This window comes from the organism of the source record quoted next, unplaced genomic scaffold, assembly GCF_019419815.1.
Source record: "Pyrus x bretschneideri cultivar Hongxiangsu unplaced genomic scaffold, Pyrus_bretschneideri_v1 Contig16, whole genome shotgun sequence".
NCBI lineage: Eukaryota > Viridiplantae > Streptophyta > Magnoliopsida > Rosales > Rosaceae > Pyrus > Pyrus x bretschneideri.
In genome coordinates, this window is record NW_025999457.1 from 6,252,005 (window position 1) to 6,275,853 (window position 23,849).

Below are 23,849 nucleotides of genomic sequence, written 5' to 3' on the forward strand. Positions count from 1 at the left end.
TCAAACAGCCTCTAAGTGAATCCATTTGAAATACTGTATGGTTGCATGAGTTTGTAACTAAACATACTAAACATGATGTTAAAACTGAAAATTAGAGGTCAAATGGTTGCATGAAGAGAATAAGTCAAGTGGATGAAAAATTCATTATCACCTCATGTAGAGGTCAAATTAAACATGCTACTAAGCCCTTAGATTAGTAGGGAAGAGGAAGACCTCGCCCTCAATAACTTAGGTCCTTAACAAAGTAAAACCATTGAAAAAAAAGTTCCCAATAACACAAGTGAAGCTTCAAGTGCCCAGATGGCCAAATCATTTGATGAGGAAAAAAAGCCTTATGTTGTTCGGAAGATCTTGCTTCACTAAGGGCAGCAAATCCCACAAGTAACATAAGCAACATTGGCCTTGATAATTGCCAAGTATACACATCACCAACAAAATGGCCTTCTATTGCTTTTTTCAAACAAAAAACAAAAACGAAAAAAAAAAGAGGAAGAAAAAAAAACCCCTCTAGAGGTAATATGCACTTCCAACCTCACAGAAAGCATTGGAATGATCATATGAAAAATCAAGAAGGTCTTCCACATGCCACCCAGGCAGCGTCTCCATCAAGTACTCCGATATGCTGCTTGTCGAACCCGAACCATTGTCACTGACACAATAATTCTCTTCTATCTTCTTGTATGACGAAGATGACATTGTTTGTTCCATTAACGAAGGAGAAGAAGAACTCAAGATTTCGTTCGACGAAACTGTTCTCTGTCTTATTGTGGATGACTTTGAGGCTCTTGCATCATTAGTTTTTGCGGTCATAACTTCGGAGAAGTTGGAGCAGGCTGATGAAGATGGATACAAAGAAGAAGCCGCAGAAAGCTTAACACCGGGGAGCAGAAACCTGCTGTGTTTCTGTGTGTGTTCGTTCGATTTGTGAATCGAAAGGTCACATTCCCTGCAGAGAATTGCTCTATCTTCTTGACAAAAGAGAAATGCTCGCCTTTCCTACAAAACCCAACACAAAAAATTTAGGACTCAAGGAGCTAAGAACTGGTATCTTCTTCACCAAAAATTATTAACTAGCTACAACACTTTCTTGTCGCCGAAATATAATTTGGAATTATACAGTGATTTTCAGACTCGTTTTCTCCAACTGCGCTCCTCCTTGTACAGTTCCTTTATTATCTTTGGAATATTCAATTCAAAGGCTAAAAGATAAGGAGTGCATGGAGGGAAATGGGAGGGACGAAAATCACTTTCCTGTAATTTTATCATCAATAATATCATAGAGAAAGAATGCATCTAGTACTAACCTGACAGATATCACAAAGAGGGGAGTCTTTGAAAGTTGGGTGGAGAAGAGAGAAGCGCTTGTGTTTGCTGGCAAGCTTGTTTGCGTGGTGAATTTGGCGATCGCAGACGTCACAAAGAGCGGCTTCATCGGCAGAGCAGAAGACAGTTGCCTCTTCTTTGTCACAAACGTCGCACCGGATCTTCATGATCTCTTTAAAATAATTTTCTCTGGAAGTGCAGCTGCAGGATATAGCTGCGTGTTCAAGTAGCAGTTGTTTTAACTGAGTTGGTGATGAGGTTGGGAAGGAAATGTTATGGGAGATAATGAATGGAGACAAAGAACAAGTATGGGGTTTTGGGCATTTGGCCGATGAGGGAGGGACCAGAGAAAGTCAGATAACAGCTAAGAACAACTTGTTCCACAAAAACTGCGGGCGGATGGGTTCATATTGGATGGATGATGTCTCTTTCTCTCCACTGTATTGTCTTTGAAGATGGGAGGGAAGGGGAGGCTTGACAAATATTGATCCCAGCCTTTCTTCTAATATAGTAGAGAGAGAGAGAGAGAGAGAGAGAGAGAGAGAGAGTGAGAGAGAGAGGGGTTAATCCCTCCCTTTATCTCCAAAGAATATGGTATACAAGAAAAGAGAGGGAGAGGTGATGTGGATGGAGCAATATTATTAGCTCATGGGAGACCAGATCACAAATTAATTATCAATTAGTTAGAGGGTTGCTTTTCATACTTGTTAATCACACGTAGACAATTGTCAACTTTTGACGCTTGTATAATTCAAGGTAGGACTTAATGCATGAACAATTAATTATGTGTATAAGCACTATTTAGAGCGTCAATTACAATTTTGTATTCTTGATTAGATTTAATATTTAATGGGTGGACCTACTTTGTTTACTCACTTGTAATTTGTTTATGGAGATAATTTTCACACACATTTTTTAGCCTTTCAAGCATTATTTTTTATTCATGGTCGTCAAATTAATAAATTAAATGATAACAAAAGACATGATGAAGCTGAATGAGTAGGAGAATAAAAATGGTGTGTGTTTTTCATTTGGGTGATGCTATAGAGACTCTCTCTTTAAACCATATTTTATAAATCACATAATGTGAGAGTTCATGGTTAGATTCATTCTTTAAATTATTAAAGAAAGAAGCTTAACCATCAACCATGCCATCATATGATTTATAAAATATGATCTAGAAAGATCAACTCTCTAGCATTTTCCTTAATTTATTTCAAAGTACATATGTTACAATAAGAGCCATTCATATTCGTTATCGTCGTCTAACAATCAACTCTTAAAAAAAATATCAAGGTTGGAAATCATCATTTGGTCTTTTTATTAAAATAGGAATATGGACAATTTTAATTATGACGTCGATAATAAGTCTATGAACAAGTAGGAATATAGGAGAGGCTGATACATTACGTATATTTATATAAGTGATGAGATAATTATATTAAAAAATTAATTGCTTGAAAAATAAAATTTTCCTCTATTTATGTAATAACATACGATGTACTACCTTTGTTTCTAGCATACCGAAATTTTCTCGACAAGTAGGTCCTTAACACAAGTATTAAGTGCAAAACACAAGTATTTTTCATTTTATATCAGCAAAAAGTGCAAAAGGGAAAAGAGAGCATAAAGACGCAATATTATATAGGATATAGATGCGCAATTTGGCAAGTAGCATTCAATCAATTGATGAAAGGCTATAAAAGCTTTGGATTAGCAGCATTATGTCATTGTCGGCAGTTACACCACACCAGCTGCAACCTTCCAAATAATTATGTCAACCGTCAAGGAATGAAAAAAGATTGGAAAACGAAAAGGCATACCAAACTAGATGGGAAATGGTATTTTCTTCGACACATTAATTATTAAGGTCTACTTTTAAGCAAAATAGAAGCCTAGCTTTTGTTTTATTTTTCTATCAGCATAGGGAATGAGATGAGCAGAGGAGGATCTATTAAGAGATCAGGGTGGTCTCGAGATTATTCATAAGCTCGGATAATTGACTGTAAGAAGTAGTCATGGTTGCAGATCGTAGTGAAGGTTTTGCAAACACAAGGAGAAAGAAGAAGGCTGTTTTTTTTAAAATGGTGCCAAATCATTTAAAAAAAAAAAAAAACAAAACTATTATTCATACCATCTATTTGTACTATCTTTCTAATAGATATGAGACTCACATATATTGATGGACCCTACCTCTAGTAGCATAGGGAATGAGATGAGTGAGACTTTTTTTTTTTTTTTTTTGAACAAATGATATTATTTATACCAAAGAAGTGGGGGAGTGGGCTAAACCTTACAATAAGCTAGCAATAATGTGGTTCAAACTCGCTTTTGGTGAGAATCGAACCTAAAATCTCACACTTACAAGTAAAGAGGAACACCACTAAATAATAATACTAAGTGGCAAGATGACTGAGACTCTTAGAACTAGAATATGTTGAGAGGTCGATCCCTTGTAATGAAATGACTAAAAAAAAAAAAAAAAACTTAATAAACTCACCAATAAAACTATAAACCTCTAAAAAAGTAAACACATTTATACATAAAATCCAAGTTTTTCATACAGTAGGATTTCTAAGTCATCAATCAATGGGAAGCATTATGCATACGAAGAAGCCTTGAAGAGTTGATGAAAGCTATTTTTGTTAAAAATGTCTCAAAATTCATACTACTATTTAAGAGTGATAAATGATCATGACAATTAGACTAAAAATAACTTTTCTAGTTAAATAAAATAGAAAAAAAAAATCAACCCTTTTTACACATAGAAACTCCTTAGTGATTAAGTGTAAACTTTCTCATTCAAAACTTCAAATAATGAAAAAGAGACCTTTGCCTTCTGTATTATGAGCATCTCTAAATAATACCCTAATTATATTGGGAAAATGCCTAGAAAACAATACAATACGAATTAGTTGCGTTTTAGAATTTTGACTTATGCTCACCACCCCACCCCCCCCCATAGGAAATTGCCTCACATGTTGCCTCACTCATTTGATGGGTGAAATTAATTAATGCTTGAACGGTAAGATAAATTAGGTTTACCTCTCTCTTGACTTGCGTTCTAATAACAAGGTTCTAAAACACATTGTTGAACTTAACATGTTGGATGAACTCCCAAATGAGATGATCTAACAAGATTGACTAATGTGACTTTGTTAGAGTTTCAACTAAAGCTTTAGGGATTGAAGACTCAAAGAAGTGAAATTAAAAAAGGAAATAGGGTTTATGTTCAATTTTCATCAAAAGTAAATTTGAACCATATTATTGTCAGTTCATTGTGAAACTTAGCACTCCTCCACCCCTTTAGTGTAATTAATATCGTTTGTTAAAAAAATAAAAATTGTTATTAGCATTCTAAAAATCTCATTTAACACTTTAAATTTTCTAAATTACACTTATGAGGAATACAAAATAAACTTTTTAAAGTGCTAGTAATAGTTTCCGTTAAAAATTAAATAAAACAAAGCACGGTGATGGTTGGCAGCTACCCCACCACCCCCACTCCCACGCCCATCATGCATTGACCATATGCACCCAACATGTTCCTCTTCGGATTTTTTTATAAGGATTCTGGGAATTCATGAATCGTGTATCATATATTATGCGATTGATCTTTATCAGATACAATTTATGTGTAATTTTACATAAAAATATTTAATAATTTTTTATCGCACCATATACGATAAATGAACACAATTCACGAATCTTCGAGATACTTACAAAGAAAACCCGACGAGAATTCGAATTCCATATGCACGTTATAGCATAATGGGAAAGCAAGAAAAAAAAACCCAAATAAATAAAGAAATGGGAAAATCAGTAAATGACAAAACAACACTTTTTCACGGTTGCATATGATGATCTTGACTGAATCAATCAAACATAAAGAACGTGAAAGACATGCACGACTCGTAGTCCTCTATATCACCAAAAGATACGCAATTTGTATGTAAGCGTCAAAAAGGTTGAAGGAGATAAGAGAGAGATCAAACATCTCCATCGTATCTTTGGTTATTATAATTATCGAGTCTCGTTTTCTTGATTGTGTGATTGCAAAAAATTATAGGTTGTATTGTTCATATATATATATATATATTTTTTTTTACTTTTTACACACTTTATGTTAATTTTTATCTTTTGATAATCTTTGATTCATTTGATCCAATAGCTGAAATTTAAGACGTATGTGTGAAAGGTAAACAAAAGTATGTAGATTGCATCATCCAATATTTTAACTATTTTTTTCTGTTATGTACCAATATGTAGCTTAACAGTTAGGTCATGTGTAAGATCCCACATTGGTGGGGTGAGGGTTAGTCGCCTTATATGTACATGCCCATCTCTTCTTAGCATGATGCGTTTTTGGTGGAAGTCCAAGAACAAATCTGTGAGGGCGTGGCCCAAAGAGAACAATATCTTGCTACGACGGAGGCGGAATGTGACTGTTTGGTATCAAAGTTAGACTCACCGTTCGCTCGGATGTACCGACAAGGACGTAGGTCTCCCTAAGGGCGGTGGATTGTAAGATCCCACATCGGTGGGGTGAGGGTTAGTCCATGGCCTTATATGTACATACCCATATCTTCCTAGCATGATGCGTTTTGGGTGGAAGCCCAAGAACAAATCCATGAGGACGTGATTTAAAGCAAACAATATCTTATTACGGTGGAGGCGGGATGTGACATCATGCATAAAGATCTAATGTATCTATACAACGATTAGATTGCATAAAATTTATATCACTGAGTAAGACATATTATTGTAGCCAAACTCCAAAGAATCATTCATAGTTGAATTTATATTCAAAATCTGAGAAAAGTGCATGCATTCATTTATTCTACATTTTATATCAAATCCAACAACGAATGACAATTCATTTTTTATCAACATGTGATGAAGACAAGATTTCTGTATAATTATTCTTATCATTTTGATAATTGAATATAATTATTATTATTTGGTTGCACCTCCTCACATGGATAGTATTTTGGAGCATAAATAAGGAGATGCCTTGTTTTACAAAATTGTTTTAAGTTTTTCCCCACTGAAGAGAGTGGGTGAATGACAGAATGCGTACCTGTTTTTGTATGACAGACCATGTGAAAAAGTGCTCACTTACCCACTACTCAATGTCTGCTTGTCACAAATTTTTTAATATCATAATTAGGCACTTTTATGGTTTTGCACTATAAAATGGAAAATGTTAGAGAAATTATCTTTTTAGATTATATTTTGTAAATCACATAGTGTGTTGGGTGATAGTTAGTTTTCTTTGCAAACGTGAATTTTATACGACAAATAATAGAAGAACACATGTATGGAATAACGTTTATACTAATGTAAAGGTTTAGGGTTACAATCGCTATTGCAAAGTGTGAATGCTCTGATTCGATCACTGGGGTTGCAAAGTGTATGTGCAAGGTTGTTAATCTGAGGGTCATAGTGGCTTGATCTCAAATTTACGAACGCCACAAGAATTTGGCTTGTGGTGATGGAGGAACTGACACATTTAGTGGTGCTTGATAATTCTTCGCAAATGTAAAGTGTGAAAGAATGCAAAGAACTTTCTAAGTCTTTTGGGTGTGTAAAGTGTTCAGGAATTTGAGCGTCTGAGTGTGAGAATGTATGTGTCTTCCAAAGAGCTTTATTTGTCTAGATGGATCCTCGAATTTATAAACTCTCCAAGTCTTTTGGATTTGGTTGTGATTTGACTTCATCAAAGAATCTTTGATTTCATCAAATAATCTTTAATTTAATTCAAATAAATCAATCACATTTTCGTCCTTAATTTGGCATCCTTAATTTGGCCAATCTTCCCGATTTGACATTTTCATTTCTTTTAAATTTAAATCAATTAATTTGTTTGGTTTACATTAAAACTAATTAAAAAAAAATAATAAAGATAACTCTTTAATTACACTCAGCCAAATGTCCAAGCGTGACATCCTTGGTGACTTGTCCGGTTTTGAGAGTCGCATGTCATGTGTACGATTTATAGGACACATGACATATGCCATATAAGCCTTGACATGTCGAAATTTTAATGTGTTGGTGAGTATTTATTTCACCAAAATTTACATGTCTACAACCTTTTTTTAATGATTTAATTAAGAAATACATCCATCGATCGCTACATAATGTGGTTTACAAAATACAATTTAAATAGATGATCTATCTAGTACTAATCAAGTAAAATAATACATTGATGAACTTTTTGCTCACCTTGAGTGCACTACTACTTTCGTGATGACATAAAGGGTGTTGCACCAAACTATCTCGGACTGGACTAACTTTAGGGATTAAGCTGGATTGGCTTGGCATGGACTAAGCAGTACTAGAATTGTGAAATATTTGGTGCAGTGCCGAATTAGCCCAAACTAAATTATATTTTTTATTTTTAATTATGAAAACTTCCACTTTCTTGTCAAAAAACTTTTTTCAAGAGAGAAGATGCTTCATTCAGAATACCATTCATTTGCTTTACATGAAAGTCTACATATTTTTTTCATCATTGTCAGCCGCTAATACATTTACAAATTGCAACTACTTAGTGCTTAAACTTGAGTTCCTTCACATATTCTTCAGTGCCCTTCAACTGCTTGTCTACATCTTGAGTGCTTGAATTGCAACAGCGCAGTCTACGAAGTGTCCAGAATATGTAAACTCATGAGAAAAAGAACCAAGCTTGCTGCTGACATCTGAAACTTCTGCGCTCACAAGAACAATGCATTGGCATTTATGAACCTAAAGTTAAACTAATGCATCAAGTATAAGATTATTATTGCGGAAACAAACATGAACACAAATACAATTAACCACTAACCTTGTGAAACCATTGCAGCTTAAGAAAATGGAGCTTTTCTACACTCGACACTACTGTATGCAGTTAACAAATAATGGGGCTTGTTCTTTTGCGTAATTAATGTGAATGCAGGACCCCTATTATAAATCCTTAGTGGTGGTATTTGATTAGGTTACTTCCCATTATGTAATCCTAATAAAATCATATAAACAAATATCCTTATCACTACAAACCAAAGTTATCATATCAGAATAGTTAACTTGATGAAAACTGAGACTACTTATAGTTGTGTATCAATCCAAATACATTCCCTGATAGCTTTACAAGTATAGTTCATCCTAAACTCTTATGACTTCAATCCCTTAAGCACGTGTAAAACAAGTGATGAGCTCTAATTAAGTTTACATTCTCCAACTAGAGCTAACACATGTTTTACATAAGCCACCATATAAGAAATCATTCTTGAGTGGTCACGAGAATAGGAACAACAAAATCCCAGTAACAAGTTTTTGTCATTGGTTAGCATTCGTGAAGAACTAAAGGGAATTATGTCATAGAATTCACAAACATGCAAAGTAAGACTAACCACCTACCCACTAAAGTCAACAGTTGTATTCTGATGTATATAATTGATAAATGGCATTCCCAATTCACTGACACCACCAATGGCCAAATTACAGTCAAGAGCCACCAGCTAGCATCTCCGACACCGCCATGAATTAACAATCACGAAGGATTTTCTGCATATATACAACAAGAACTTATCACAGACCATCAATTTAAACAATAACAACAGCTACATTCATGTGATTCGAGTTTCACCATAACAAAAAACTAGAAAATCCATAAAGCAGCACAAAAATGCCTATTATCACAAGCATACAATCAACACCGGGTGTAAAAAGACCCACATATAACAATATCGGTCAGAAATCCATCAATATTTGAAGCAAAAACAACACAATAAACCAAACAGACAAAACCCGATGCAAAAACAAACACATGCAATCAAAATACAGAATACACCAAGTAATGAATCAATGGAAGATCAACTTTATCATTTCCAATTGCCCTGTAATGTATTGAGCAACCTCCGTCAAGCCAGGATACCCTTCCTATCAACAAATTAGGAAATTACGAATAAGTACCTCATGTCACACCCCAATCCTGACATACGTCGAGGATCGACACGTGACGTCACCAAATACCCGTATCTCAACATATCCCGCCTCCGGGATGTGGCAAATCACAACTCGAGAATCGAATTGCATAGTAATTTTTCGTATACTGGCTGCATCTAACCTCCTCGTTAAACTATCTACGTACCCTCATTAGGGATCAAGCCATTTGTAGTTCGTCATTCACTAATTTAGACATTTATTTTGGTGAGTTCTAACAGGAATACTTAGCATTCTGTAATCAATTATTAGAACTTGACATGCATGACATTACCAAGTTCAGGCTACAAAACAAACCAACATGCCATTTAAGATTCTCATTCCATCCATCATATAAATTCCATGTTTTTAGCACAATACTTCCATCCACAGCATATAACATATCAAATAACCAACGAAGCACATATTATTCTCAAGCCACATTGATCAACTAAAATAATCATAATAATAACAACCATAACCAAGGTCATTCCACAATCCCGTCAATCAATCAATTCATGAATCAAAGATACATGATCTTAGTGTTTAATTACGTTAATCAAACAATGCGATAACATATCATTTCACGAATTTAACCAAGGAACTCTATATAATTTCCTACTTGGATTATGACCAATAATATGGTAAATCTATTTTATTTTCACAAGGTCTATTGTGGGTAATTCTCATTCACTCGAATCTAGGGTTCTAAACTAACCTTATGGGAATGAGCGTGAGCAAAGATTCCGGACCACTCAACGGAATCCAACAACATCGGGTTCCGGACCACTCAACGGAACCAAAATATCAAGTGGTTTCTCATAATCTACCCAGGCTTGTCATATGTAAAATCAGTGCCTACATCATGAGAGTGGTGCACTGGCCAAACAGAATTTGGATAACCTAAGGAGCTCGGGTGAGTGACAATAATACAAGTATGTGGTAATCAATAAAAAGAAAGACCATCCATCACAGTTTATAAACCTCAAATATAAGTTCATAAATAAGAAAACATAGTCAAGTCTCTAACAACTCTGAAGGAGTCACCCAGACATCCAACGGGTTTTTCAATTCAAACCACCAAGATTCTCAAAAACCATCGTTCATATATACATTAAAAACTAGGGCTAGAGAGATGCAGTTCGGCCGAAACCTACATAAGTAACCAAACAGGAAGTGGCCCCCCATAGCGGATTAACCAAGCAGAGCCACCCTTATGTAACCATGTAGATAGTGACCCCCCATCGTGGATTAGCCAAGCAAAGTCACTCCCACGAATTTGTTAGGCAGTGATCACCCATCGCGGATTAACCAAGCATGATCACCCCTATGTATGGCCATAAGTATCGCCCATCGCAGATTAACCAAGCATGATCCATAAATAATATGGTCCCCCATCGCGGTTAACCAAGCAGGACCGCTAGTGACGCCCCATCGCGGATTAACCAAGCAGGGTAAAGATAACCAAGTAGGTAGTAACCCCCCATAACGGATTAACCAAGTAGAGCCACCTTTATGTAACCATGTAGGTAGTGGCCCCTCATCGCAGATTAACTAAGCAGAGTCACTCCCACGAATTTGTTAGGCAATGATCACCCATTGCAGATTAACCAAGCATGATCACCCCAAAGTATGTATGGCCATAAGGATCACCCATAGCGGATTAACCAAGCAGGACCATTAATGACCCCCAATCACGGATTAACCAAGCAGCGTAAAGATAACCAAGTTGGTAGTGACCCCCCATCACGGATTAACCAAGCAGAGTCACACCTACAAAATTGTTAGGTAGTGATCATCCATCGCGGATTAACCAAGCGCGATTCATAAATAATATGGTCCCCCATCACGGATTAACCAAGCAAGACCATCCATGTACCACTGCTACATGGTGCAGACTGGGTGTCACCTAACCTCGTGACTCTAGGGTAACGGTCCCCTACTAGTCCTCGCATTTCTCAACATTTCAATATGCACTTCAAATCATCTTTTCACAAATATTTCCAATCCATGAATCAAATCACATTTAATAAATATAGATCGATGGCCAATTATAAAATCATATTTTAATAGAAAACACATTTATAAAACCAAGTCATATAAAAAAAGGATACTAATATAAGAAAACAGGGTAATAACCATATCACATATATTAAAGTCACTCACCAAGAAAAGTCCGCAAAGCCTCACTGAGTCTCGAGTAATACTAATTCTAGTAATTTAAATGATTCAATACCTATTGACCAAAAGTCAACTTCCGATCAACAGTCAGGTCCACATCCCTATGCAATTTGATCCAGAAGATCCGCACATCGGATTTTGGATCCGTAATCTTCTAAAATCCACATTATGCCTCTTGAACAACATACTAAAATTTCATCACAATTTGACGATCGGATCGTCAATTCATATTTTGATCAAGTAATGTATCATAATGAAATTAGGTTCAAACGATCAAACCACGTCATACGAATATCAAATACAAATTCAGGACATCTAATTGAACTTAGAAAGGTATCGTTGGCCCACTGGCCAAAGTGCCACTGCTCGCGCCGCCGCCAGTGGCGATCGACCGCCCCAACTTGCCAGCAAATTCAACAATTTCCAAAAATTACCAAATTTTATAGGCAAGTATATCTCAGTGAGGGGAGCAATTTTCATTCCTGTGGCCAAGTCCAATTCGGCCGGGAAGTGTCTCAATTTCATCCAAACCCGCCGGAGACCCTTGAAATGGGTGTTCCTCAATTCATCGCCAAAATGAACTCCGACGCCTCATCCAATGCTTGGGCCTTGCTCCAGGGGTTGAGGGGACTCTATTGGTATTGATGATTGATGGTAATCATTGTCGGAATCATCGTAAAATGAGAAAACTCGCCAGAAAACCCTCGGCACTTTATGGCTTCGACCTAGAAAATGGAAAGGAAAAATGGAAATCTAACACTACAGGGATGTAGGATTCATTAAGAGCTTTCCATGGACACCAAGATTACCCAAAACAGAAGTCGGATGAAGAATATATGGCCGAGTCAAAATGGTGGTTTGCGGGTGAAAAATGACCCATTTTTGGGTCTCTCCTTTCCCCTCCTTACTCTCTCCTCCCATTGGTCACTCTTCCCTTCCTTTTCTCTCCCGCACCCACATCTTCTTCTCTCTCCCGCTGCCACCTGGCAGCATCCAGTCCCTTTTTTTTTTTTTCCTTCCTTCCTGATTCGTTCTCATTTTCTCTCCCATTTCTAATTGTTCCCTCACTCTCTTATCTCATTGGTCCCTTTCCCACAAGGTGGGAGTTTCAAAAATAAATTTAAAATCTATAATTTAGTAACAACGTCAAATGTCCGTAACTATACCGTTAAAACTCGGACTCCCAAACAGCTTCCGCCTATGTGCTCATGGTTTCGAGATCTATTCAAAAACATTACTTGTGACCTCGAAAGGTCAACGAATCTTAAAGATTAATTATGAAAATTCAAACCCGATAACTATTCGATTTAATTCCCAAAATTTTACGGAATTAAAATTAAGTAATAAAAATAACGTAAACATGAAATACGAATTTAAATTACGAGATACATAATGAATAGTGAAATTCCAGGGACGGAATTTCACACCTCAACCCAAAATAAAACATTGTACCCAATCTCTCCCATAGCAATTACAATGGGGAATTCAAATCAAACCCAACGAAAAATCCCAAATTTTTTCTTTCAATTTGGACAAAAAAAGGAGAAAAATGCAGTGAGGGCAATGAAAAGTGAGCTCACTTGGCGGTCGTCGATCTCTTGGGCCAAGACTCGAACGTGCTCAACGGCTCTGGCTTTTGGGAAGCAGTTGAGAGGGACGCCGCTCTCAACCGGCTTGATGAATGGCAGGAGAGAGAGAAGCAGATAGATAGGGCAAGGGAGAAAGAAGCAGATGAAGCAAATAGATAGAGCAAGGGAGAGAAGCGGACGAAGAGAAACTGATGAAGTGAAGCAGCGAATGTCTTAGCAATCCGATGATTTTCGATAGGACTTGCTAAGAACGTCTAGCAACGTCCTTTGTCAAGGCGAGTCCCTGCTAGTCCCACCGCGTAACAAACACGGTATTGCTCTAAGTTTTAGTTTAGTCTACTCCAATGAAGGCTAGTGTCACATCCCGGCCCGGGCGGGACCACTTCTCGGGCCTGCTCCACCACCGTAGCACGATATTGTCCGCTTTGGGCTTACCATTCCCTCACGGTTTTGTTTTTGGGAACTCACGAGCAACTTCCCAGTGGGTCACCCATCATGGGATTGCTCTAGCCCCCTTCTCGCTTAACTTCGGAGTTCCTACGGAACCCGAAGCCAGTGAGCTCCCAAAAGGCCTCGTGCTAGGTAAGGATGGGAATATACATTTAAGGATCACTCCCCTGGGCGATGTGGGATGTCACAATCCACCCCCCTTATGGGCCCGACATCCTCGTCGGCACACCACGGCCAGGGTTAGGCTCTGATACCAAATTGTCACATCTCGGCCCGGGCGGGACCACTTCTCGGCCTGCTAAAACAATTTGTCACATCCCGGCCCGGGGCGGATCACTTCCCGGGCCCGCTCCACCACCGTAGCACGATATTGTCCGCTTTGGGCTTATCATTCCCTCACGGTTTTGTTTTTGGGAACTCACGAGCAACTTCCCAATGGGTCACCCATTATGGGATTGCTCAAGCCCCCTTCTCGCTTAACTTCGGAGTTCCTACGGAACCCGAAGCCAGTGAGCTCCCAAAAGGCCTCGTGCTAGGTAGAGATGTGAATATACATTTAAGGATCACACCTCTGGGTGATGTGGGATGTCACAATCCACCCCCCTTAGGGGCCCGACGTCCTCGTCGGCACACACGCGGTCAGGGTTAGGCTCTGATACCAAATTGTCACATCCCGGCCCGGGGCGGATCACTTCCCGGGCCCGCTCCACCACCGTAGCACGATATTGTCCGCTTTGGGCTTACCATTCCCTCACGGTTTTGTTTTTGGGAACTCACGAGCAACTTCCCAGTGGGTCTCCCATCATGGGATTGCTCAAGCCCTCTTCTCGCTTAACTTCGGAGTTCTTACGGAACCCGAAGCCAGTGAGCTCCCAAAAGGCCTCGTGCTAGGTAGAGATGTGAATATACATTTAAGGATCACACCCCTGGATGATGTGGGATGTCACAGCTAGTGATGGCAACCAAACACACCCAAAGTGTTTTAAGTTTGAGTACAAACTTTATGGATCTCCTAAAACAGTCTTCTATGCAAATTGTCTATTTGGGTTGGCGTGCCGTCAGTTAAGGTTTATACTTAGAGCACTTCCAGTGTAGGAGCCCTTCCCCCTGGCTATTCACTATTTAATCCACCTCATGAACAGTAATTACCATTAATAAACAGTAATCACCTTTTGTATCTTCACCGTTGCACTTGAATAGCCCCGGTAATTGGTAATAAAATATTAGTATTTTATTTATTTATAAAATAATTTTATTTGCAATCCAATCCCGGCAGCTCCTCTCTCGTCCCTCCCTCCCTCTGTCTCATTCACTTTCCCAAATCCAATCCCAATTCGTTTTCTCAAGAATACAAAGAGGAGATTTTCTCTGCAAATTTGTGTGAGCTTTGAGAGGATGAAGGCTATAGAGGAAGTTGTGGAGGAAAAAGAAGTTAAGCCTTTGACCGCCGAGCAATTGGAGTTGTACGAGTCGCAGTCCGAGTCCGAGTCCAAATCCGACGACAGCGTAGACGAAGAAGAGGAGGACGCCGACGAGGACGACGACGCGGATGAGAGCGAAGAGGACGACGATGACGAAGAAGAGGACGACGACGACGATGTTCAGGAGGTCGTACAGTCGTCTGGTGGCCCTCTGATTCACTCGGTAAGCGTATGACGTCAGCCCACGTCAGACAGCCCTCGGGCGCTCGGGCTGGCAGGAATCCACCGGCCTGGAGCTCGGGCCTGCTCGGGCTCGCTCGGCAGCCAACGCTGGACTTCCTCCCTCTGGCAATCAGGCACTGTTCCGCAGCCTGTCCCTCGAGCAGTTGCTCTCGCTGGAGCTGCTCTTAACAATACAATGTATTTTAGTGATGAGGAGCACGGTGACGGTATACAAATGCTAATTGTGTTCAATCTTTTCAGCTCAAAGTTGGGTGATGTCGACATTTTATGATATCGACAGTTTATCTCGAACCTTCTCCTTTTATTTATTTATTTTTGGCTTTTTCATCGTCTTGTAAAATTGTATAATAATTAGATTAAAAATTGTTTAAAAGTTTCTTAGAAAATAGACCATCTAAATTATCTTGCAACTATATAAAATGAGAATAAGAGCTGAAAAAATTTAAATGAGAAGGTTCTAGATCAAATACCTTCTAATTATGAAGTATGGACGCCATGATATGTATGTGTAATAGATTTAGTTGGTAGAGCATCGTAATGAAGTAAATAAAAAAACTATTATATTAATCTGGTCATATTATTCTATACAATGTCAGAAGAGATCTCAAATCCGAGTTTTTCTTTTCAATATTGACACATAAAGTAGCTAGGTATATATTGTTCTAGCTGTACTGAGAAACTTATATGCGGAGGGTGATTTCATGTGTAGGAGTGACAGAGACCAAAAGCCATCCAATTTGATAATTATAGTCAATACGAACATACGATTCATGGGTGACAAAGTTGAAAAAAATGTGAGTTGTGTGATCATCCTAATGACCATGACTCCATGATACCATCACCAATTCGTCCTCAATTAAGTCCTCACATGTTTTTTCTTTTTCCCCACTTCATTAATTGTTGCCATCTATCTCTCAAATTGTTCATTATGCTCATACTCAACATATTGAACTTGACTATCACTTTGTCTGTGAAAAGGTGGCCCCAGATAATCAAAGGAAATATGACATCTCATCCATTGATTAACATGTTGATCTTCTCACCAAAGCTCCATTAGCCTCGTCATCATCAACTTTGTTTCAAACTCGTTCGATTAGACTCGTCTAGTTTTCCAAGGTGGTGGCAGCGGAGGTGGTGATGGTGTTATGTTAGAGAAACTTAATCTGAATCGTCATTGTAATTATTACATGTATTATAGGAATGTTCCGGTTGTAACTACTTTAGGGTTCTTACCTAAATAGAATTAATATAGCCCTATATATTGTCATATCCTATAGTCATATTCCTATAAGTTAAAATTTCTCCATAAAATAGATAAAATAACTGGAGATACTCTAAGTGGTCATTTGCTCATAGATAAAATAGGTATTACACATATTTAAATGCTCTTAACAAATGGGCATATGTTATAATGCCAACTTTGGGTGCCGAGCACCACTATTTGTCATCATTGAAAACACCTTCAAGAGTTTAGATACTAGCTTTACTTTATTTTGAAGCTAATTATACTTAAAGGACAACAGAAAAAGTTTTTTTGAAAAAAGCATATCAATCCCACACTGACCCTTACTATTATGCACTTGTCCTATTTTTTTCATCCGTCTTATGTTGACATCCTCTATGAATTTGTTTTGTTGATACAAGTGTAAAGGGTTGGGGAGAATCAAACCTTTCCCATCGCCTGTGAAGTTTCTAAAAGAATTATAATTTCCTCACCCACCATTATTCCTTTGGCATTCCTTATTATGTGACTACAACGACTAAGAATAAACACTTTTTTTTTTTTTTTTTCGAGTCACATTGAATAAACTAAGAGAAAATCAATAAACAAAATTAAGAAGGTACATTCGAAAACTCTATGGGAGTCGATCCTACTAAACTTCCACTTACAATATCAATAATCAGAATTAAAAGAAGGTGCATTTGAAAACTCTGTGGAAGTCGAACCTACTAAACTTTCCACTTACAAATATTGAAGAATATCACTAAACCGCCGCAGTAGTTTTTTTGGGAAAATTGTTGGTTTGGATACCTTGGCACGGGCCCTTTTCCAAAGCTAGGGCTTTATGAAAGGGCCGGTAAATAAAGCATTCTTTGATGGTATAGGCCCAAAAGCTTCTCATCCATTCATCCTCACAAAAGCGATAACAGAAGAAAACTCTTGATCTACAAACTTGAACACCCATTACTGCTGGTCCCTCCTCTCTCACCCGCCACAGCCCGTACCTACGAGCTTCCCTCCAATGGCTTCCTCATCATTACACACGCCCGCGCCTCTGTCCGTACAAGTTCGCCGGTGCTTCTCTTCACATTCTCACTCCCACCAGGTTCCTTCCTGATACAATTCTTCTTTAATGTCCGTATATAGAAGCTAATGAAGCTCTGAGAAAATGTAGCACAAAGAAAACGTGAAAACTGACCTCTGAATGTTTTTGGTAATTTTTGTTGTTTTTGGTAATTTCTCTGTCAATATTTGATGACAGTTTGTGGGTTTTCTTTTTCTGTACTATTCTGAGTAGGTGCTTTCCTGCATTGGTTTAACAACGTCATTTCTCAAGAAATGGGATGTTGTGGGGATGTTGTGGAGGCCAAAGCCGTTCGGCTCGAACAATCATACGGATTGGAAGAAAAGGCAATTACTTTTTCTCCTGGCTTTCAGTAATGATTTTCCTTTTCCTTTGGTTTTCCATCATTCCATTTCCATTAGAACTTGCCATTACAAAACAGTCTTTGCAAAGGATGTTCAATAATTTATAGTACTTACGCGAAGATGTTCTATTTTCTCAATGTGGGACATTTGTGAGATGATAATTGATTTTACAATGTGGGACATTTGTAAGATGTTGATAATTGATAACCTCCACATTTTGATATCTGATGTCCTCATCGTCCCCGCTGTAGAGATACTGGTTTAATAACCTGATATTAGCCCCATCTTATCTTTGTGGTAGCTTTGGCATACCCTCACAAGTAACAAAAATGGGAAGAAAAAAAAACTGCTCTATCCAAAACTAAATATAATGGTCCTATGATACAACACCTGCAAGGAAAGGTAACTAAAGAGCTCATACTCTCTTTCTGTCTATCACTTCTGAAATATGACATTGAAGTGATATCTTTTAGGGGATCACTAGGTGGGTATGATAGTATTCAAGAATAAAAGGAAGGAGCTTACATACATCCCCATTTTTGTACTCTTTCTACTCTTGGTCTACTGTTATTATTATATTAAGATAGAAAAAAAAAACCCAATAGTTGTCATTTACTTAGTTAAAATAATGATTCTTGCCTGTTGTTTTCTATTTTATTTTATTTTCTTTATCATTGTCTTTCAGTTGCGAAAAGTTGATTAGTATGGTCAGTTAAAGCTGTTAATAAATAATTGTTCGCCTTTTTATAAAGAAAGACAAAGAAAATCAAGAATGGTCATTTATTCATGTTAAGTATCAGAAAAGAAAAAGAGAATCAGGAATGCTCATCTAGCTAGAGGGACTCTGGAGGACTACTTTTACAAGTGTGTTCTATTTTCGGTTTTATGGATTTTTCTCTTCAAATGTTATGTTGTGTGTTATTGGTTTATTGTTGGAAAGTTCATTTCCATGGTCTATATGCCTCTATATTCCAACATGTTTTGTTCCATTTTATGGTTCCACTGTCCATGAATCTGGCTGATGGAGTTGACAATACTCAATAGTAAACTTGTGTGTTTCGATCTAATAAAACAGGAGAACTTTGATCTGTGCAGCAAATCAAGATGCCGAAGAAGCATTCAAAAAGACTGTAGAAGTGGATAGGCTGATAGACAAACTGAGGGATTCAAATCCAATTGAAGTATGTAGATGTCTGGTTGACATTACTTCCACCAATTATTTCCTTTTTAGAAACGAATTAAACTGATTTGGATTTGTTTACTTGACGTTGTCTTGTCTCTGGTAATGAGACTTTTAAACTAGTTATAGAAGTTATTCTATCATCATCTTAACTAATACTAGTAGTAAAGAGTATTACTTTATCTGAAAATTTGAAGAGACATGGGATGAGACCAAGTTAATATTATAATTTTAAACGCACAAATAGCAGTAGTAAGAACAGGTCTTTGTTTCAATTTGTTTCAAATTTTTAAGATTCGTTAGATAAGACTGTAAAGGCAATTCTTTCAATAGGCTTTTTCTGGTAGTGCCTATGAAGGCCTAGGGTATGTAATTAATGAATTGTTTGTATATGATTATGATACGAAAAAATTAACCCCTGTGAATGCTAAAATATTTGAATTTCTTTGCAATAGAGTTTCTAGTTTTCATTTGATGTATGATAATATAAAGTTGCAATCATATGGAGCATGTGGGTAAAAGGGGGTTTTGGGATATGCGTTGTTTGATTAACTATGGATTTCTTTACTTGAGACTTCAATGCAGCTTTCATTGACTTCCACCCGTAAACTTATCACTGAAATTCTTATTGCTGGTTATGATTTGTGAACAGCTTCAGAAGCTTGTTGTTCAAAATGTATTGGCTTTTAACGAGGGTTTTTGGCTACGGCTTGCGGCAAGAACTGATACCTGTAAATCGGAGGATGATAAAGCATGGTTTTGAACTTGGTTAATTCTATTTTTTTTAAATGATATTTTTGTTTTTTGTCTGCTTCCTTTTCTAGTTTGTGAAAGAAGGCTTAATCATTTCCGTTCTTTCAGAAAGACTACGAGGAGTTGGCAATATCTATTATGAGCATAGTGGATCGCCTTGTCCATAAGACTAATGTAACTCTCTCTCTCTCTCTCTCTCTCTCTCTCTCTCTACACCCCATAATTCAAGGGGGATTGTTCTTGTTTTGGGTTCATGTTAAATTGTATTCCCAAGTGTTTCAAGTACAATACAAGTTTATATCCTAGTTTTCCTTTCCTTGTAGGAAAAGATAGATTCAGCTACTGATGTCCTCAAAGGGGTTCTGAAACCTGTAGTGGATGATGTAGAAGAAATTCGATGGCCTCCTAGAGATCCTGAGGCTCTTAAGTTAATGGAGAAAGTGAGTCTTTCTTTCTTCTGTTTTGTTTTAATTTATTGCAGTGTTTTTCTTTTGGGTTGGTACTCACTGTTGAATATATGCAACTTGGTTGGCAGAATTTGAATTTGTTTTATTTTTTCATCCTTTTATGTACCTTTGGAGTAAGTTTTTTTATCAACTTATTTTAGCTTTATTTTTACTTGCTTCTCTTGCATTACTGCTTTGGTTTGATAATGATTGTATAGATGTTTACACTTTTGCCATATGTAGAAGATGTTTTTGAGAACTAAACAAGCCTTCCTGCCTGTTTAAATTTGTTCCCTGCATTTTCTGAAGTTGCTATTGTTAGGCCATTGATTTAGTTTCAAATCATGTTTCATCAATTCTATTGTGAATATAAAAAAGGCACATGGGGTTGCATCTTCATTTAAAAATCTTTGGCATCTCCATTTCACCTGGAATCAATTAGTTTCATTTTGTGCTGCAACTCTAACATGGTACTGGAGTGGGCAATTCATCCATGTCAAAATTTATTGGATTAATAAAATTGTTCTATGTCTTTGGCTCTCTCTAGTCACACATGAGGGGGCATGTTGAAAATCGATACCACCCCCACCCCGCTTTAGGTATTTAAACATCAATATGCAAAGTTGTGGATCTCTCCACCGTTACCAAATTAGTTGGGATTCAATGCTCCATCAAAAATAAATTGTAATCTGAAGTTGTTTTTTTTTTCTTCTTCATTATATTGTTTGTTCAATTTGTTCAATCTTTTTCCTTTTTGATTATCAGGAAATATTCCAAAGGGAGCAAGAAGGGCAACTAGATGAAGGCTTTCTTGCAGAAGTTAATGCGCAACTACGACAAGTGAGTATGTTTTAATACTTAAATTGCTACCGCCTGAATATACTCTTCTTCAAACCATACGATCTTTCATCCTTGTAGTAGTAATGTGCTAGTATGTTCTCACCTTGCCTCGAATTGTAGTTTCTTGACAATTTGGATTGTGGGTTTTTGCTTTGCATTTTTATATTGCATAAGAAGTTATCTTCAGTATTTTCATTCACATATTCTTCTTCTTCATCCATTTTAACTTAAAGTGATGCTACTAGAATATACTCAGCTCCACAGTGTTGTCCTTGATATCTTGTTTTCATGAACAATCTCCTCCATTTGATGCTTGAGACATGTTAATTTATAAAGTTCCATACAAAACTTCAGAATTCAAATTCAAACCTATTTTGGAATTCCGCTTGGATGCTATGATTTTTTTTTTTTCTTGGTCATCAAGATTTCATGTATGATTCAATTTGTGATGTATTTTGTTAGTTATTTTCAGGCGAAAGGAGATGGGGATAAGCCAGGGTTTGAGGCTATGTTACAAAAGGTTTTGCAGCTCTATGCTTCTACTGTTCTATCCAAACGTAGCTATGCAAAGAAAGGTAATTACAATGGCCACATCGCCTTTGCACATGATATCATTTGCTGGATGCATAAAACCAAATAATGTGTCATCTCATAAACATGCATTTTAAGTCGTATAATTTATGTGTGTCTTTATTTCCAATCCTATGCATGTTGTCCAAACAAAAAGAAAAGGAGGAGGGGGAAAGAGGGAGGGCTTAGAGCCGCCCATGAGGGGGGACACTTTTGCAAAGGTGGCAAACAAAATTTTGCTATACGTGATAGAACTAGAGCAAACAATATTTATATTTTTAATACATTGCATTGTGCTTGTTTTATCTTAGAGTTCGGATTTCTGAATAACAGTACTATTTGCAGGGGATGAAATTCTGAAGCCCGAGAAGCTTCTTGAAACCATAATCAAAGGTGTCTGCCATCATTTATAAAAAAAAATTGTCATTATGTATATAGTTGTTGAAAGCTTACTGGTTCTTAAGAAAGAGATTGTTCTCCTAACCTTCAGTGTTTACTACTGACTAGTATGTTTTCTGCAGTAGTAGTTACTTTATCTTTATGAATTTGTTGCATTATAAATTGATGATGTTTCCTTGGCCTTTGCGAATCTGGTGTCTCTAGCTGTTGTCGTCTAAAGGAGTGTATTTAGGACTTTGCAACATATTTGTGACTCTACTATGTTGAATATCCTGAATGTGGGATCATAATGTTGAAAGAAGTGATTGAGAATCCCGTATAATAGAGACATATAGGGCTTCAGTATAGGATTCAAGGCCATTGAGGGCACCCAACGTTTGTTTTATCCTAATCATCTTACAAGGGTAATTGGAAGAATTAGCTGTTAGAGTTTTTAGTATTTGTGCTGGAATTTTGTCATCAATTATTTATACAATCGGTTGTCAGCTTAACTTATATATGCCTCAGAGCTGTGAACATGACTTTCTCTGTGCATTTTGATCATTTAAACTAAGCATGGGGAGGTTGGTTGACCTTTCTGTTAAATTTATAAACAGTTAACTCAGAAACCTACTTATTTTGATCTCATGTCTGGTAGATCTGTCTCATTCATGAACATTTCATTTGTTGCAGCTCCTGAGGAAGAATGGAACAAGCTGCTGATCAATGGATTGACAATTGGCAAAGGGGAAGTTTCTCCGCAGGAACTCTATGCTGTCATTAAGAAAAGGGTTGAGCGGACTCTGATCCGAACAGTGAGAAACAACCTTGGTCATTGGATAACCTGTCAATGTTTCAATTTCTATTTTCCACGTGTTGATTGTTTTGCTTTTTGGTTCTTTTCTCTTCATCAGGAGGGTGGTTCATACCAGCAGCGTATTCTTACGGAGTATTTGAACGGAATCCAATCCAGAGCAGAGCAAATTGTCCAAGTACTTCAGGGCAATCTGTAGTAGTACATGTTCATGATTTGAAAATATGAACTTGAAGTTTGGGCATCACAAGGGATTACTGGTATGCTACATCCCCAAAGTTAAGATGAACAATTAAGAATGGTCACAATACTTGTTCTACTAAGTATCTTTCTATGTTAAAGAAATTTTATCCAATTTAGCACTTTTTCTGTATGGCAAGAATCCAATGGATACAATTATGAATGCTTTTATCATGAAATTTAACAGAATCAGACGGTAGATTTGGTGCAATATATAATATCAACATATGTCCAGTTTAAAAATCTTTTTCCTTTATAACATGATAAGCTATGTTGTTCAAGTAGTAGATAAATTCTAAGATTGTTGTTATTTGCCCACAAGCAGCACATTGATCTTAGTCATACCTTCAAATCTTTATAGGTAGTGTTATTTGAAATTATATAACTTGTGCATTAAGTTTCACATTTGTAATGAATCCTACCACATTTAAACCTTTGTATATCACTTATATTGTACACATATTGTGATTAATGAAATCGAAGTAACAAACATTTACGAAGGGGGAATACAATCAGCCACGTTTGACTGAGAGGTTGATAAGGGGGTGTTAGGGGTGTTGGGTGTGGTAACTGGGATAGGGAGAGAAATATCACCTCATCGAGAGGTGATGGCCTTAGGCGATGGGGAGAAACGATGGCTATATGAGAGGGGCAGAGGGAATGAATTGTGGCTCTATGGAAGCTAGGGGTCCTGTTTGGGATACTTAGATAAGAGGTAAATGTGCAAATACAAAATAGTCAAACACTAGATCAAAATGCAATTTTGCTAATATTTGTTTTTGATGTGAAAATTAACTTGACACACAAAT

The 23,849-nt window shown here is 37.2% G+C and overlaps 2 protein-coding genes across 5 annotated transcripts; one reads left to right on the forward strand and one right to left on the reverse strand.

Moving 5' to 3' along the window:
- Positions 1-281: 281 nt before the first annotated feature.
- On the reverse strand, positions 282-1,870 carry LOC103962073 (B-box zinc finger protein 20-like). Its single transcript, XM_009374734.3, has 2 exons — positions 1,305-1,870; positions 282-996 (listed from the first exon to the last, which is right to left on the reverse strand). Exons 1-2 carry the CDS (start codon positions 1,488-1,490, stop codon positions 508-510), a joined length of 675 nt encoding a protein of 224 aa, XP_009373009.2. The 5' UTR covers positions 1,491-1,870; the 3' UTR covers positions 282-507.
- Positions 1,871-17,312: 15,442 nt separating this feature from the next.
- Positions 17,313-23,251, forward strand: LOC103962072. 4 transcript variants are annotated; one of them, XM_048581082.1, is made up of 11 exons: positions 17,316-17,496; positions 17,689-17,827; positions 18,915-19,000; positions 19,652-19,750; positions 19,861-19,926; positions 20,076-20,192; positions 20,964-21,038; positions 21,511-21,613; positions 21,954-22,001; positions 22,680-22,801; positions 22,901-23,251. In XM_048581082.1, exons 1-11 carry the CDS (start codon positions 17,413-17,415, stop codon positions 22,997-22,999), a joined length of 1,038 nt encoding a protein of 345 aa, XP_048437039.1. In that variant the 5' UTR covers positions 17,316-17,412; the 3' UTR covers positions 23,000-23,251. The 4 variants fall into 4 exon arrangements, with proteins under 4 accessions (XP_048437040.1, XP_048437039.1, XP_009373007.2 ...); XM_009374732.3 differs by having other exon boundaries at positions 17,320-17,496; positions 17,689-17,801; positions 18,895-19,000; XM_048581084.1 differs by having other exon boundaries at positions 17,362-17,496; positions 17,689-17,801.
- The last annotated feature ends 598 nt before the right edge of the window (positions 23,252-23,849 follow it).

Excerpts from the sequence above, each read along its gene's own strand:
- LOC103962073 (XM_009374734.3), bottom strand. The coding sequence starts at position 1,490 with ATGAAGATCCGGTGCGACGTTTGTGACAAAGAAGAGGCAACTGTCTTC. Across the intron at positions 997-1,304 it reads CTCTTTGTGATATCTGTCAG|GAAAGGCGAGCATTTCTCTT; the intron begins GTTAGTACTAGA and ends TGGGTTTTGTAG.
- LOC103962072 (XM_048581082.1), top strand. The coding sequence starts at position 17,413 with ATGGCTTCCTCATCATTACACACGCCCGCGCCTCTGTCCGTACAAGTT. Across the intron at positions 17,497-17,688 it reads CACATTCTCACTCCCACCAG|GTGCTTTCCTGCATTGGTTT; the intron begins GTTCCTTCCTGA and ends TATTCTGAGTAG. Across the intron at positions 19,751-19,860 it reads GTAAATCGGAGGATGATAAA|AAAGACTACGAGGAGTTGGC; the intron begins GCATGGTTTTGA and ends CCGTTCTTTCAG.